This window comes from Falco naumanni, chromosome 10 (genome assembly GCF_017639655.2).
Source record: "Falco naumanni isolate bFalNau1 chromosome 10, bFalNau1.pat, whole genome shotgun sequence".
Lineage (NCBI taxonomy): Eukaryota > Metazoa > Chordata > Aves > Falconiformes > Falconidae > Falco > Falco naumanni.
Genome location: NC_054063.1, coordinates 37,886,864 through 37,901,679, shown reverse-complemented (window position 1 = coordinate 37,901,679; position 14,816 = coordinate 37,886,864). Strand labels below are relative to the sequence as shown.

Sequence of the window (14,816 nt, the reverse complement as noted above, 5' to 3'; positions counted from 1 at the left end):
CAATTCACTGTGCAATGTGCATGAATGCTAGAGCCAACAGTGAAAGCAGGGAGGAGCTGCAGAATGACAGGATTGCTTTCAAAAAACAGGGAAGACTTGGCTTAAATCACTCACGGGACTCTCAACATCAGAGACTGACAATATGATCTCATTTCCTTGCCTAATAAATGTTTTGTATCCCAGGAAAGATATCATCTCATCTACTCCTTTAACTCTGCAATAGCCAAGAGACAGTATATTAAATCAATGATACAAGAGCTCTTTAAGAAAAAGCTGCAAAAGAGCTGTGACTAGGCACACAGTTTCAAACACACAAGCAAACATCCCAACTCTTACTGGTATCAAGCACTGGGACAGCAATTTGAGCATGCAACTTGCTGCCTTGTCTAGATCCATGCTTATTTTTTAGATGTAATTGCTGCATATACACTGGCATCAGGACTCTTCTGAAGTTAAAGATAACTTACATTTTTTAACTGTCTGAAAGGTACAAACTGGACACAAACTGTCTTGTGCAACTGGCTTTCCTGTCAGAGACTTCAAGACACCATTGTCTCCATCAAGGAACTCCACTGCTTTGAAATCAGCTTTATCAACTCCAACAATAATGATGGACATTGGCAGCTTAGAGGCATGAACAATCGCTTGCCTAGTTTGATCCAGGTCAGTGATCTCTCCACCTGTGATGATCAGCAAGATAAAATATTGCTGAAAAACATTAGAAAGCACCCAGTTAGGGAATTCAACACCAAAGCTCACATAACTGAACGCAAATGGGGCAATTTCTTAGAGCAGGAAAGAAATTAGATGGTGCTGCAGATAAGACAAAACCCAGAACATTAAAGAAGCTTATGCTTATTCACATTTTTCATATGCGTAGCACCTTTTATTGTGCACTTAGAATTTCCTCTGTACTAGAAAAAAGGTAGTCTTAAATTTAATTTATGAAAAACAATTACATCAATTGGGAGAAAGTACTAGAGATGAGCAAAGTACTACTAAATCAATAAAGCTGCACACAGAATTCACTGATAAGATGCTGTTTTACTCACTGATAACTCAAAAAGGCTAGTATGTAGTATCCCTGCAGTGTAACTCAAAGTCATCTTTTTTTAGTTATCAGTAATTTACATTGTAAGCATTAAAAATCTCAAAATACAGCAGTGACAAACGTCATGACACAAAGACACTCTAGACATAACAAGAGGGGAAGAATACAGGACCTTTTCAAGAAGAAGAAAAAAATACCCCACACCAACAAATATGCACAGTAAAGTGTTTAAAGTTTCCCTCCTTTTCCAGAGGGTAATGTTTGTACCTGGTTCTGAAATGAGCAACCACTGTTTTACAGCAGCTATCTATAGAATTCAAATGAAGACAGAAAGTGAGACACGCACAATTAAAATAAAACTGAATTTCCAATTCCAAAACCCAGTTAACACAAGAGTTACTATGGTTGTACCCCATTACTGGTTCTTTATTTAAATAGTTAGGTTTTCATCTGTAAGAAAAAATAGAGATATTTAACATATAAAGAGAAATAAGATTCCCCCAAGTGTTGGGAAGGCTGAAAAATACCCTCAGAAATGTAGGAAACTGATTTCCCTAGACCAAGCACCTCACAGTGTGGGAAATTTGACATACACACAAACCTAAGTAGACCCAAAAATACTGGCACAGCTAGACCATAAAGCAAGTATCTGAGGGTACATCCAAATTCTTTCTGATCCGTCTGTCAGAAAGGAACCAGTTAAATCTATCAGGAAATAAGAAGGATTAAGTTTATAAAGTTGAATTTTAACAGCAGCCACAGCCATGCAAGCACACAAATGAGACATGCAACACAACTGTAGGGTAGCATAGATTCTCTGCAATACAGTTAGCATGCTGATTTAACAGTTCCCAGACTCCTTTGTTAATCCGGTCCTCTAGATAACCCTATTCTGCATGCCATCATGGTGGGACAGATAGTCGGGCCCTCTGGTATTTTTCTTGGAAGCAGTCTTTGTGCACATTCTTAAAAGCAAAATTGTTTGGAATAAAATACACAGGGCCCCTCCATACTGTGTGTACTCCCTACAGGTGATAGAGCTTGGCAAGATTGGTTAGAGGCAATTGCTGACAGAGTCCAACTGGTCTCAAAGCCAACACAGCACCTCTGTATACTTCAATAGTTAAGTGCAACGCTAGCAAACTGTGAAAAAGAGAAATAAACAGCACTTGAGCAATGTAAACTAGAGTCAAATGTCTATCATACAGGTTCATACCAATAGGTATCAAGACAGTACCAATACCCTCTCTGTAGGTTGGTAAGAGAGGACCAAACTTGGGATCCTAAGGAAGGACGACAACACCACTTTACCATTCCATTCTATCCCACCACGAACACAGAAAAACAGAATCAGCCCAACGCAGATCCACAGGAAAGGGCGTGCACTCACTGAAGGAGTTCCCTGTTGTGCCCAGTGCGCTGCAAACCTTGCCACGAGGTTTATAATAGGAGAGAAATCGGTTGGCCCATAGAGTCGAATTTGAGGCAGGATCTGGTGGTAGGCACCCACTATTCCTTGGATCCCTGTAACACAAAAAAGGCAAGCTGCCAGAAGAGCTTCACAAGTTCTGCAGTAATTATTTCGTAAGCACTACTGAATAGTATGGCGAAAGGATAACAACTCTCACACAGCTGTAAACTCCTGAAGGGCAAATAAGCAGCAGGATAACAGCAAACACAGCACAAGGCCGGAACCAGTGGACAGCCGCAGAGACAGGATTTGCAGATTTCTCCCCCATTCTACATCCTTCATATCACTTTGGGCATCTAACATCACAGAACTCATGGAAGTTGTGGGAAAAGTGATCCAGTGAAGGCACTGATCACTATGTTTACCTTGCCCTTTCTACATTGCATCCAATTTGCCTAGTTTAATTGCCTATAGTCTCACTAGACAACAAGGTCAGAAGTTCTCTGGAACAGTAACTTTTCATTTTCCTCGTATGCAAGTTAGACAATGATCCCTGATTCAGGATTCAAACATTTCTGTAACAGAAATAGCAATCCCTAAGATTTTTCCCAGGTAAGAAGTTTTCCTCAGGTTAACTAAGCAACATATTTTTAAAAGTCTGATTTTAAATGATGCATATTATTCTGTGGATCCATCTAAATTGTCCTATTCCTGGCTTTTATCAATGTAGCTTCATTTGCAACAACTGCTGCCTGTGTTGTTCACCATGCAGATTTTACTGCAATACCTCTCAAAACTACCACACAGGGACATTTAAAGAGCAAAGACACAGATCCCAGTGAGGCAGATAAAAATGAACTGTCCGAGGGAACGCTTGGATTTTCACACTGAATCTCGGATTCCATTTTTTGTTGGCCTTAGGCCAGAGGCCTGGTACTTTAGTCCTAAAAGGTCATAATCCGGCTTAGAGAGCAGCCATTAAAAAAAGCTGTGTGGTGGGCTGACCCTGGCTGGATGCCAGGCACCCACCAAAGCCACTCTATCACTCCCCTCCTCATCCGGACAGGGGAGAGAAAATATAATGAAACACTCATGGGTTGAGGTAAGGACAGAGAGATGACTCAGCAATTATCATCACAGGCAAAACAGACGACCTGGGAAAAATTAGTTTGATTTATTACTAGAGTAGGATACTGAGACATAAAACCTAAATCATAAAAGACCTTCCTCCACCCCTCCCTTCTTCCCAGGCTTTACTCCCAATTCCTCTACTACTTCCCCCCACAGCAGTGCAGGTGGATGGGGAATGGGGGTTGTGATCAGTTCATCACACATTGTCCCTGCCACTCCTTTTCCTGCAGGGAGAGGACTCCTCACACTCTTGCCCTGTGTGGGGTCCCTCCCACAGGAGACAGCCCTCCACAAACTTGTCCAAAATGAGTCCTTCCCATGGGCTGCAGTTCTTCACAAATTGCTCCAGCATGAGCCCCACATTGCAGTCAGAAGTCCTGCCAGCAAACCTGCTCCAGCATGGGCTCCTCTGTCCACAGGTCCTGACAGGAGCCTGCTCCAGCGTTGGGCTTCCCACAGGGTCACAGCCTCCTTCAGGCATCCACCTGCTATGGTGTGGGATCCTCCATAGACTGCAGGAGGGTATCTGCTCCACCATGGGCCTCCATAGGCTTTGGGCGACAGCCTGCCTCACCATGGGCTTCACCACTGGCTGCCAGGGAACCTCTGCTCTGGCACCTGGAGCATCTCCTTCCCTCCTGCACCGACACTGGTGTCTGCAGGGCTGCTCCTCTCATATTCCCACTCCTCTCTCCAGCTGGAATTGCTGTTGCACAGTTGTGGGTTTCTTTCCCCTCCTCCTTAAATGCATTATCTCCAAAGTGCTACCACCATCGCTGATGGGCTCAGCCTGGGCCAGCAGTGGGTCTGTTTTGGAGCTGGCTGGCATTGGCTCCATCTGACATAGGGGAAGCTTCTAACAGCTTCTCAAGGAAGCCACCCCTGTAGCCTGCACCCCACCAAAATGTTGCCATGCAAACCCAATCCAGTCTGAAACAATCTCCACTAAAGGAGATGGCTATAAAGAAAATAAGCTTTAAGGACAAGCCTTTAAAAGATTACATTTGTACATAGACACACTGCTGATGAAGTAACAATGGTCTCCAACAGCCTTAGCAGATGGTCACTCTAGAAACATGACTAGCACAGGCACATTGCTGACCTGAATCCACTGCCACCTGTAACATACCAGAAGCAACCAAGTTGCAGCAACAAAAATTCCAGCAAAGACTAACAATCAAATTAAAACCCAGACCCCTTCACCGGAGCGTATAAAGACCGCACAGAAATCTGCATCAACACACATCCATTTTTGTCCGTATCCAGGTGAGAGTAAATCCAGTTTTCTGCATATCTTGGCACTGCATATAGTTTTCACCAGTTATGAAAGAAATACAACACTTCAAACATCTGTCCATCTCACAGTGAAGTATTAATAAAGAGGTGTCCTCACCCTGACAACAAGGGTTGCTGGGGTTGAAGTTCAAAGCGAACTCATGAGATACCTAGGAAAGGGGACATTACAAACAGTTACGGAATGCAGACAGACAGAGCAACTGTCCAACGTTGCAAAGGCCCTACCTGCCAGCTAGAAGGAATCTGAGCTCCAAACCCAAATGCAGGAAACAGCTTGTCCCTGAAGAGAAAGGACAACAAGAAATAAGAAAGCAATTTTTCATAACTCACTACTCTGTTTTATTCCCAGAAAGCAGTTGCGGACCAAGGTTCAATTCCTGCCATACAGAATGCACGCACCATCTAGCTCCCCGTGGCCAGTCACCCAAAGGTTTCAGGCTTTGGCTTGACAGTTTCAGCACGTCTTTCAGTGCAGCACCCCACAGGACTCCCAGGAAATTTCAAAGTAGCAAAAGAAAAGCCAACCCAACCACAGCCTGGCTAAAGGACAGAACAGACAAACACGTTCCCACTGAATCAAACAGGGCATTCACGTTTGAAATGCACCGTCAGTAACAAGGGATTAGTGACCAGCTAAAGCAGCATTACAGAGTAACCCAAGGCCATAAAAGGGCAGACCTGGAGGGAGACAAACCAAGCAAATATGCCAATTATTTGCATATATTGCAAAAAATTACAAAGGGCTGCCACTGCGCTCCCTGGCAGTGACAGAAGCAGGAGAAAGCAGTAGCATCTCCTGCAGGCATTTCCCAAGGAAAGGCAGCACTTCAGTCACTCAGACACTACAAGTCAGAAACAAGCTATCAACCCTGATCACTGACACCTGCTGTGACACATTTTTGACACAGTGGCTAGATCAGTTAAGATCATTACATACATGTCATAATCTTGGACTACACTTCCCACACTCCAGATGGCATTCAGGTACTCATTATCCCATTTGGGCTGATGTAGTGAAGAGAATCTGGTGACTTGGGATCTCAATTGGAGCTAGTGAAGTCCACGCCCACCTAACCAGCCACAATGACAGCAAGTCACTGATGCATCACCATAAGCAAATGAGAAGAACTAACCACACCCAGAAATGGAGGGTTAGACAAGGCCCACAGAGCTCCCCTTCTCCCAGGCACACAGGCAGTCCTACACAGGAGCAGGCAGATAAATCTGTGTACCTTTTCCCACTGGGGTACATGCATGTTTAATAAATACTAATCTTTTCCACTGATAGACTGAACTGATTTCTCAGAAGAAATTTAAGGAAACCCTAGTTCCACTGAAGTTGCTACTTGATCACAAAAAGTAAAAATATAACATCATTTGGGTTTTGCAGTCTTCATCACTGCAAATAAAAGTACTAATCACAACTTCATTGCTCCTGCCACCTGTCACACCAAGAGGTACAGTGGGGAAACAACCCACTGTAAAGTTAATCTGGTAGCCTCCCATGATGTAGTCAAGAAACTAATATTGTGCCTCAATCCAGAGGAACAGAGTGTTACACCTCCTCCCCACAAGAACAGATTTCATTACAATCAGAAAATAAAAGAGAAAGAAAAAAAATCAACAAAAATCTTCCTACCTTGCAAGATTTTATCCTAATAATGTCAGAGTTTTTGTAGCTCTTTTTCTTTCTGTTTTTCTCAGGATTAATGCATTCAAATTCCACCTACAGAAAGCAAGAATGCAAGAAGCACATTCCCAAATATCTGCATTTACGACAGGGCATATTACTGAAACAGAAGTGTGTCACACATCTCACAGTTACACAAATACTGAGCAGAATTCTGAAACTTAGTATTAAAAAGGTCTGCAACTACTTTGGCTGCTATCTGACAAGTTAAACACTATGCTTTTGCTACTAGCACTGGGCAGAACACAAGGAAAGGCCTCAGAAAATCATTCTCCTCAGCAACGTAACTGTTACTCTATACGCAATTATGAAACAGTGTCAGTTTTATCAGAGGGGAAAAAAAAGTTGATCACAAATAAGATCATTCCTCTTAACATAATCAGGTTCTTTTTCCGTTAAGGGAAAGGAATGCACTCAAACAGAAGATGAGGCAAAACCTCAGCGTGGGATAGCCTAAATTCACAGGCTCCCAATGGCAGTGTTTCACTTCAATTAGTTCTGATTTCATGTAAGCTAGGGAAAGAGCCAAGAATCTTCCACAAACTTCAGGATTACAACCACAGAAGTCAAGCTGGCAGGCAACTGGAAGCAGTCCTAGGCTATCTGCTGTGTGGGAATTCATCTGTGAATTCTGATGAGACACTTCCACAATGAGAGTTCAGGTGCAGACAAGAGAGAAACTGGCATGACCAGCAAGTGATTCAACTTAGTCTAAACTGGATGCCCAAGACAAGGTAAGAAGAAGAGTGCCCCTGGAAGAGCTGCTTCTCTCTGTCAGCTAGAAAGGCAACCAAGAAAGGGTGACCAGCTCAAGCACAAATGTTACCTGAGACAAGCCCTACCTCTGGGCTCATCCGTTAAAACATGAACAAGCCCTTTTATTTCCACTTGACTCTGCAGAGGCAAAAGCAAGCTGAACTGCTGGCCAAAGTGGCTGGTGGCCAGCAGAAAATGGGCTCAAGGATGTCTTTAGGAAAAGGAATAGTAACAGTACCGAGGCAAGTAATTCCCACACCAGGTTTTATTTTTCCCAGATGTTAGCTTAGTAATACAAAGATACACACAGAAAAATTCACTTTTGGAGGCAACAACTGAAAATGTATCTCTGAGGTCCATATTAAAAAGGATTTCTGAAAGACTGACTTATGGACTGAGTTAGTGGGGGATTGAGAAAGCTCATCGGAGAGTCATCACTCGCTTTGTTTAGCTGAGTCAGGTTAGTTTCAAAACTGCCTATTGAGTCATGTGGCCCATCACTGTCATAATCTGCACACCATACCTGAAAGGGAAGAGAGCAAGCAATGGGCAAAGTGTACTGCATTAGTGAGAATGGCAGCTGCTCACCACATGATCTCCCATTTCTGACAGCTTTGCAGCGATGCTAGTGAACTCCCCTATCACATCTGAACCAGTGGTGTCATCCATATCACTAACTGAAACCTGATAGTAAGAGACACTCTGAGTGAACTGCTCAAAAAGGAAGATGTTGAATTGCTCACCCACTGCATACCCATAAGCACGCACAGTGAAAGTTATAATTAAAAGCCTTCCGCAGTTTAAACATAAACAAAACCAAAAAAACCCCAACACTTCACAGCCTAGATGTATAAATGCAAGGTCATTCATGACAAGATATGCAGCTGGGGTAATGGGAAGAAGCAATTAAAAATTTCTTATCTAAGCACTTTTTGAACATACTCTTTTCTTCTGCCCAGCAATATCATCGCTTTACAAAGTAATGGCAATTTCCACAGAGCACTAAGTCTTTTTCTGCATCTTATACCAATCAGATTAGAGACAATTAATAACCAGTCACGTTTAAATCAGCATGAAAGCTTCAGAAACAGATAATGCAAGAGAGCAATGCATTTAAAAATACAAAATATGCTAACAGCTATGCCTTAGAGCAAACACAATAAGGCTTATATTATCAATAGATCCCCACAAAATCAACTATACAGAGCATTTATAACATGCAAGATACACACAACTGTAGAACACAATTCCAGAAGCAGTCAACCAAGAAACAGTTGTAAACAGCTGCTTTCTCCCCTGCTGAAATTCACATTCTACACAGATTCAAAGGCTCTCTTTTCCCATGATCTGCCTTTAGCAATCAATAAACTGATGTTAATCCAGTATAAACCACAGTGACAGCTTTTTCCTCAGGACAAAGGGACAAGATGAACCCATGGGTAACACCTGAGTAAGGATGTCTAATTCAATAGCCAGATACCTGAATTTGAGACAGTGTTCTTTTAGGACTACTTTGATTCATCAGGGATATTCCATAGGTATCAGTGGGAAACCTGTACAAAAAGTCCGGTGGGTTATGGCCTAATCCAGCCACCTAAATGGGAAGCACCACATCATCCTTCAGTCTCTTAACAGGAAAACAAGATCACCTTAGATTCTGTGCCCCACTTCTCCCTCTATCCATCCCAAGCCACTACCTTTCCATTCATCTCTTCTGCACGCTCCAACATGAAGCAACTCTCACCTTCCCGCCTGAACTCCACCCCACCTCTCTCAACAATTCCGACATTTCAACATCACTCAGAAGCACCTGGATTGTGTGAGGGAGGAAAATGAAGGAGGCTCTCATGCTGAACCCAGGGTGCAACCTCCTGGTGCAGGGTCTGCTTTGCACAATACACCTGAGAGCTGCAGAGAATTCAGCAGCTGCTGCCTCCATGCACCTCTTCTCCCCACCCCACTTGCTCCCATTCCCCCTCTCAGCCACTCCAATAAAACTGTATTTAGGACCAGTTTAGTTACTAGTTCACAGCAGGATATGCCTTAAAACAAACCTCTTTTTGCAAAGGTTTTCTAAAACTGGCCGAGAATCACTGTACACAGCCCAAAGAGTGGTGCTGCTCCAAACAAAATCTTAGCAATACTGCTGGACACTGTATAGTTATTTAATGATTAATTAATCCTTCGTAAATGAACTATCCAATATACACTATAAGCCTTCGAATACAGTCAGCAGGTAAAATGCCCCTTTCATCTACAGGAGGAGCTTCCTCACAGAAAATGGATGTGCCTTTACATATATGCCATCAAGCACTTGGACTGGCAGCTTTAGTCTCAGTACCAACACCCACAAATTTCACATTTGCTATTTCCATTTAGATAACTATGGTGGAGATATGCTACTTTCATTTGCCCCTACTGTTAATGAAACTATCAAGAAGATTAGGCTGTGTCACAAATCAAAGCTGCTCTTAACACATAACAAGGAGAACATCACTCTGCATCACAATGAATAAAGAATTACCATTGTTAGTAGCATCATTAATTTGAACCAAAGATTGATGTTCACACATATATTCGGTACAGAATCCTCACACATAGCTGGCAAAACTGATATTTAGGGGATGCATCAAAATGGCTGTTTCTACTGTGCTGCAGTACAAGTTCTCCCTTCACTGAAGACTGTTATTTCATGTAATTGTTCCTATGTAAATTTTTGGAAGCCTCAAACCAGAGGTTCAAAGCAGCAAATGCCATATGAAAAATGAAACACCAGAGTAACATTATATTCTTTAGTGCCGCTAGTGAAACTCCTCCTGTGAGCCTGGATTCCCCTTTCTGACTTCCCTAACTTCTTAAATACAAGAACAGTATAATCCTTTTTTCACAGCTGTGTTGTGAAATTTAATAGATTATTTGCATATGCATCGAGAATTTTGGCTGAAACAAACTAAGAGCAAAAATCTATCTTTTTTTAGAAGCAGGCCATTACAAAACTAATTCCAAAGGACAGAAAGCTTCTGAAAAACAAACCAACCCCCCAAAACAAACCAAAGAGGGAAAAAATCCTCCCCCCCCCTCCCCCAAAAAAATCCACCAACCACTACCACACTAATCTTTTTTGGACTATAGCAAATGCAGCCTCATATAACAGAATGTGTAAAACATGCCATCTCATGTCAGTTTTGACAAATAATAATATGCATCCTTTTGCCTTCTTTTTTCGAGGTCTGCTGCTCACTTGGACCAAGAGGACTTCTTTCTGACCTGAGACTGTTAATTCCCCAACAAGAAAAGCTCACAAACACTACTTACAACACTGCTATGCATCAACAAGTGCAGTAGACCTGAACACCTATTTATAGGTTTACTTTTACTTTTTTTTTTACTATTTTTATATTGTATTTATTTTATAAATTTAGTATTACTGAGGTTAATAATCTCAGTAGTTTTCAAACCCATCATGCTGCACAAAATCACATTAGCACGCATGCTTTTTGCTAAACCTTTCAGATCAAACTTCCAGCATGAGATTTCTTCACAGACAGGATGAGGCAGGAAAATTCTGCAAATGGAAGGCGTTTAGGAGTTGGATAGGCAGAAAGAGGCTATAATCACATAGAACTATCTATACATTTAAATGTGTTTACATTATCAATGCATTTCTTAGAACAGAAATTAATTTGCTATCAGTTTTTTTTTTCTATAAACTTATTAAAAGATGTAATTGTTCTGCTACCACTTCCATTAAGCCAGGACCAGAGAGAACTAGTCACTGCATGCAGGACCACAAGGAATCACAGTTCTGACTCAAAAACATTAATAGATTGGAAAAGACTTGGGACAAGCCCGCCAGTCTCATGAATGGATGAAACTGACAGATGCATTAATGTCCTCTCTTTGTCAGTATCCTAAGGCACTCAAGCTCGTACAACATAGATTAACTTCTCTGGTAATTTAGAAACAGTGTTAGAAAGCCATAATTAAAAAAAAAAAAAACAGAACAACAAAAACACAAACAAAAAAACCACAACCAAAAAAACAAACCACACAAAAAAACCCCACCAAACAAACAAAAAAAAACCAAACAAAGGAAAAAAAAAAACCCAACCACCACCAAAAGCCAATCTGAAACCCTGGCCAGAATAGTGAAAAAAAGAAAAACAAACACCAAACCAATTATTACTCTTCTTATGACTAATCATTAGAAAGTATGTCACTTCTGCATTTCCTGACTTCTCAATTTGACAGTTCATAATGTTTTAATACAGACTTCAATAGACATATAATCATTTATCTGCCACACTACTATTCTAGAAAGGCAATCTAAAAATTTAAATGTGACCAGACAACCTGATAACTCATAGGTTTAACAGCAACAGAGACTGAATTACTTGTAACAACAAAGAATTTCTGAAGGCTGTACCTTGATAGGTTTATTAAAATCTCCGCCACAGAACATCTGCAAGGGAACACTGAATTTCCTCCAGCATGTATTTAAGTTGTTCTTAATCATCTTAAAAAAATTACACATACAAGCACAACATCATGCAAGGGATGCAGTGTGCAAGACACTAAGAAACATAACACAAGGGTTCTGTACAGCTATCTAAGAACAGCCTCAGTCAGTTCAACCCTGACATGCATAGACAGCCAAGCAAAAGCTCTGTAAGAAATAAAAGCTTTTAAGTTCAGGGTAAAGTTTAGATTTTAGAGCCAAGCCAAGCCAATCTAACAGCTCATCACCACTGAAAGGGAGAAAGAAGACTCCTGCCCTGTTCTCACTTGTTGCATGGCCACTCTTCACCGAGCCAGTGTAATCCAGTCATCAGGCAGCAAATAAACAATCTGCTGCCAGGATGGTGAGCAGAATCCATTTTTTAGGACACAAGACAACTTCTACTGCAAAACCGGTGCAAAGTGTGAGCAGGAGCAGGCCTCCCGCTTTTTTAAGGAATAAGCCGTCTGATCTACTCAAGAAAGACATCAGCATAGAAATACTACCTCTGATCTGTATACCAGCTGCCACATTCCAGCATCACTCTGCTTGTAAAACTCCAAAAATGGATCTGATTTACCTAAGAAATCCTGCAAACAAAAACCCAACAGAAGTAATCAGCTACCTATATTTTACTCAGATGAGAGAAGAGCTGGTTAATCAGTACACAATAAATACTTCAAACAATGAAGTCAAACAAACTGTGCATTTGTTTTCCTCTATTTTACTTTTCTCTTTTAAACTGCTGCACTTTCTAAGTCATCAGAGTTTATTACCTCTGATTCCAAGACCGCCTCCTCAGACCATTTTGGTCACTACAAATCACATCATTTTGCTGACTGAGCAGTGGTGTCATTAAAGCCCTGGATTGGTCTTTGGCTTAAAATAACGTCAAAGCAGCATACCTAAACATTCACCTTTTCTTCCTTAGTAACATTACAGAAAGCTCAGTTCACAGCTACAATATTCATTGGAGGAAAATATATAAATGAACTGTATTAATATACAGAATATTCCAAAGCCAAAATAATCTCCTAAAACCTAAACATGGCAGTTGAGTTTCTGATTTGACATTGTGGTTTTCAACATGAAATTATGTCTCCAGTTTACTCCATTGTAAGCAATGAAACACAGAGAGCCCTTCTTCATACATGGATTACCTAGCTTGGTTAAACATCTGCAAATAACAGAGATATTCCTGGCCAAAAGGTACTAACTGTAAATATTGCAGAAGCATGCAATAGAGTTTTTTAAAAAAAAAAAGATTAGTACCTTTTTGTCCAAGTTTTGGCCTTCCATTTCCAAGTGCACAACCCTGGTATCTTTGATCTCCTCTGCTGAAATCTGTACCACAGAAATTGGGGGTGGGGGGGTGGAGAGGAGTTAAACAAGAAACCCCACAGAGTTCATTGTTCATGAAAAAAACTGTGGTTACAAACACCTAACTTTTCTTGTAGAAATATAGCATCTGAAGATACACTGACAGAAAACCAGAAACGTTACTTGGTCCCAGACAACATATGAAAAATGAGAAACCATTTTTTCCACACAAAAACCTTATTTACCGTAACAGTCCCCTTTCCAGCTGGCTTCCCCTGCTTCAATTCCAGCGGCCAAGTGAACACAGAGCTGGAAACAACCTAAGATTAAAAGATAGGTAATATATAAATAAGAACAAAGAACTACTCAGGAGCAAAATTTTCAAACTTTCTTAAAAGATTTAAAAATATTTAAATACATTTCCAACAGCAACTGCCATCAGAGTCTGTGCTCCCTAATAGCTGAAAATTATCTTTTCTCACTATCTACAAAACAGTACCCACTATTGTGTCTCCAAACTTAACTTTACCCTCTTGGTTTTGCTACCCCCAAACAAGACGCAATTTTCATTATAAGTAGCCAAAAAACGCTAATAAACAACAGAAACCTACTATCAAGTCTTTCTTTAGTAACATGAACCCCACTTTTCCTCTCATACCTAGCTATACAAACTCTTCCCGAGGAAATGAATACAGAATCTTGTATAGCTTTATTTCCCTAAATTTAATGTCTGATGATCGCTTTGCGGAAAGGAAACTCCATCAGGGCTCCCTGCACACCATGCCTTCCTTACTCCTGTACTACTTTCAGTTTTACAAGTGCTTCCTAACTTAAAAAACTAATTGCAAACCATGGACACCATTAACCTTCACTTTGTGACTGACACAATTATTTCTGTAACTAACGCAAGCTAACCTATTCGATGTTTTCAAATTTGAATGTGTTAAAGGATTTGATAAAGCAACCTTTCACCCCATTTTTCATAATAATCCCAACACTTGCTACGACTTTGTACATCACTTAACATGCCTCTATGCATACCTGTCCCAGGGTGAACTCGATCCCTCCCAGGTAGTCATCGTCACTTAAATCAAAGCACTTGTTATCAGTATCATACACTCCGAATTTCAGCTTCTGCACTTTCTCAAAGTAGCAGTCCACAACGAGGTTCTTGCAGAAATCCAGGTTTTGGCAGTTCTGGATCCTCTCTGTGCGATCTAGCTGTGCAAACACAGAAGCAAAGCCACTGGTGGTGAGCAAGAGGGGCTGCCCTCGCACTCAGCTTCTCACCCACAGCCCCTGCCCCCAGCTCACCCATGAACCCAGCCACTGCCACCCAGCCGAGCCACAACTTGCCGGGAAAGGGAGTTGCACTGGGCAGCAAAGGGCACCACAGGGAACATTCTGCGAGTTAAGGGAAAAGAGGCTGGTGAAGCGCTATATGCTGGAGCGCGTGCTCTGGGGTACAGGGAAGTGGACAGGCCGTATCACACCAGGGAGGCAAACAAACATCTCAACACAGCTCTGAGCAAATGTGTAAGCAACAACGCCAATAAACGTCAAACCCTAGAGTTTATGAGCATGGACACTGCTTGCTGAATGCAAGCCTGGATTTGATGTATCACACACCTGCTGGGAAAGCCGGCGGGACGGAAAGGGCAAA

At 41.5% G+C, this 14,816-nt stretch overlaps 1 protein-coding gene across 11 annotated transcripts in view; it reads right to left on the bottom strand.

The window, feature by feature from the left end:
• Positions 1-14,816, bottom strand: part of LOC121094568 (fer-1-like protein 4) — an 85,993-nt gene that overhangs the window by 43,296 nt on the left and 27,881 nt on the right. For 3 of the 11 annotated variants that reach the window (XM_040608354.1, XM_040608363.1, XM_040608355.1), the window contains exons 3-6: positions 14,195-14,370; positions 13,399-13,473; positions 13,106-13,177; positions 12,340-12,423 (exon numbers count right to left, since the gene is read on the bottom strand). In XM_040608354.1, the coding sequence (XP_040464288.1) occupies positions 12,340-12,423; positions 13,106-13,177; positions 13,399-13,473; positions 14,195-14,370 (407 nt within the window). The other 8 variants (XM_040608362.1, XM_040608361.1, XM_040608368.1 and 5 more) reach the window with 7 other exon arrangements.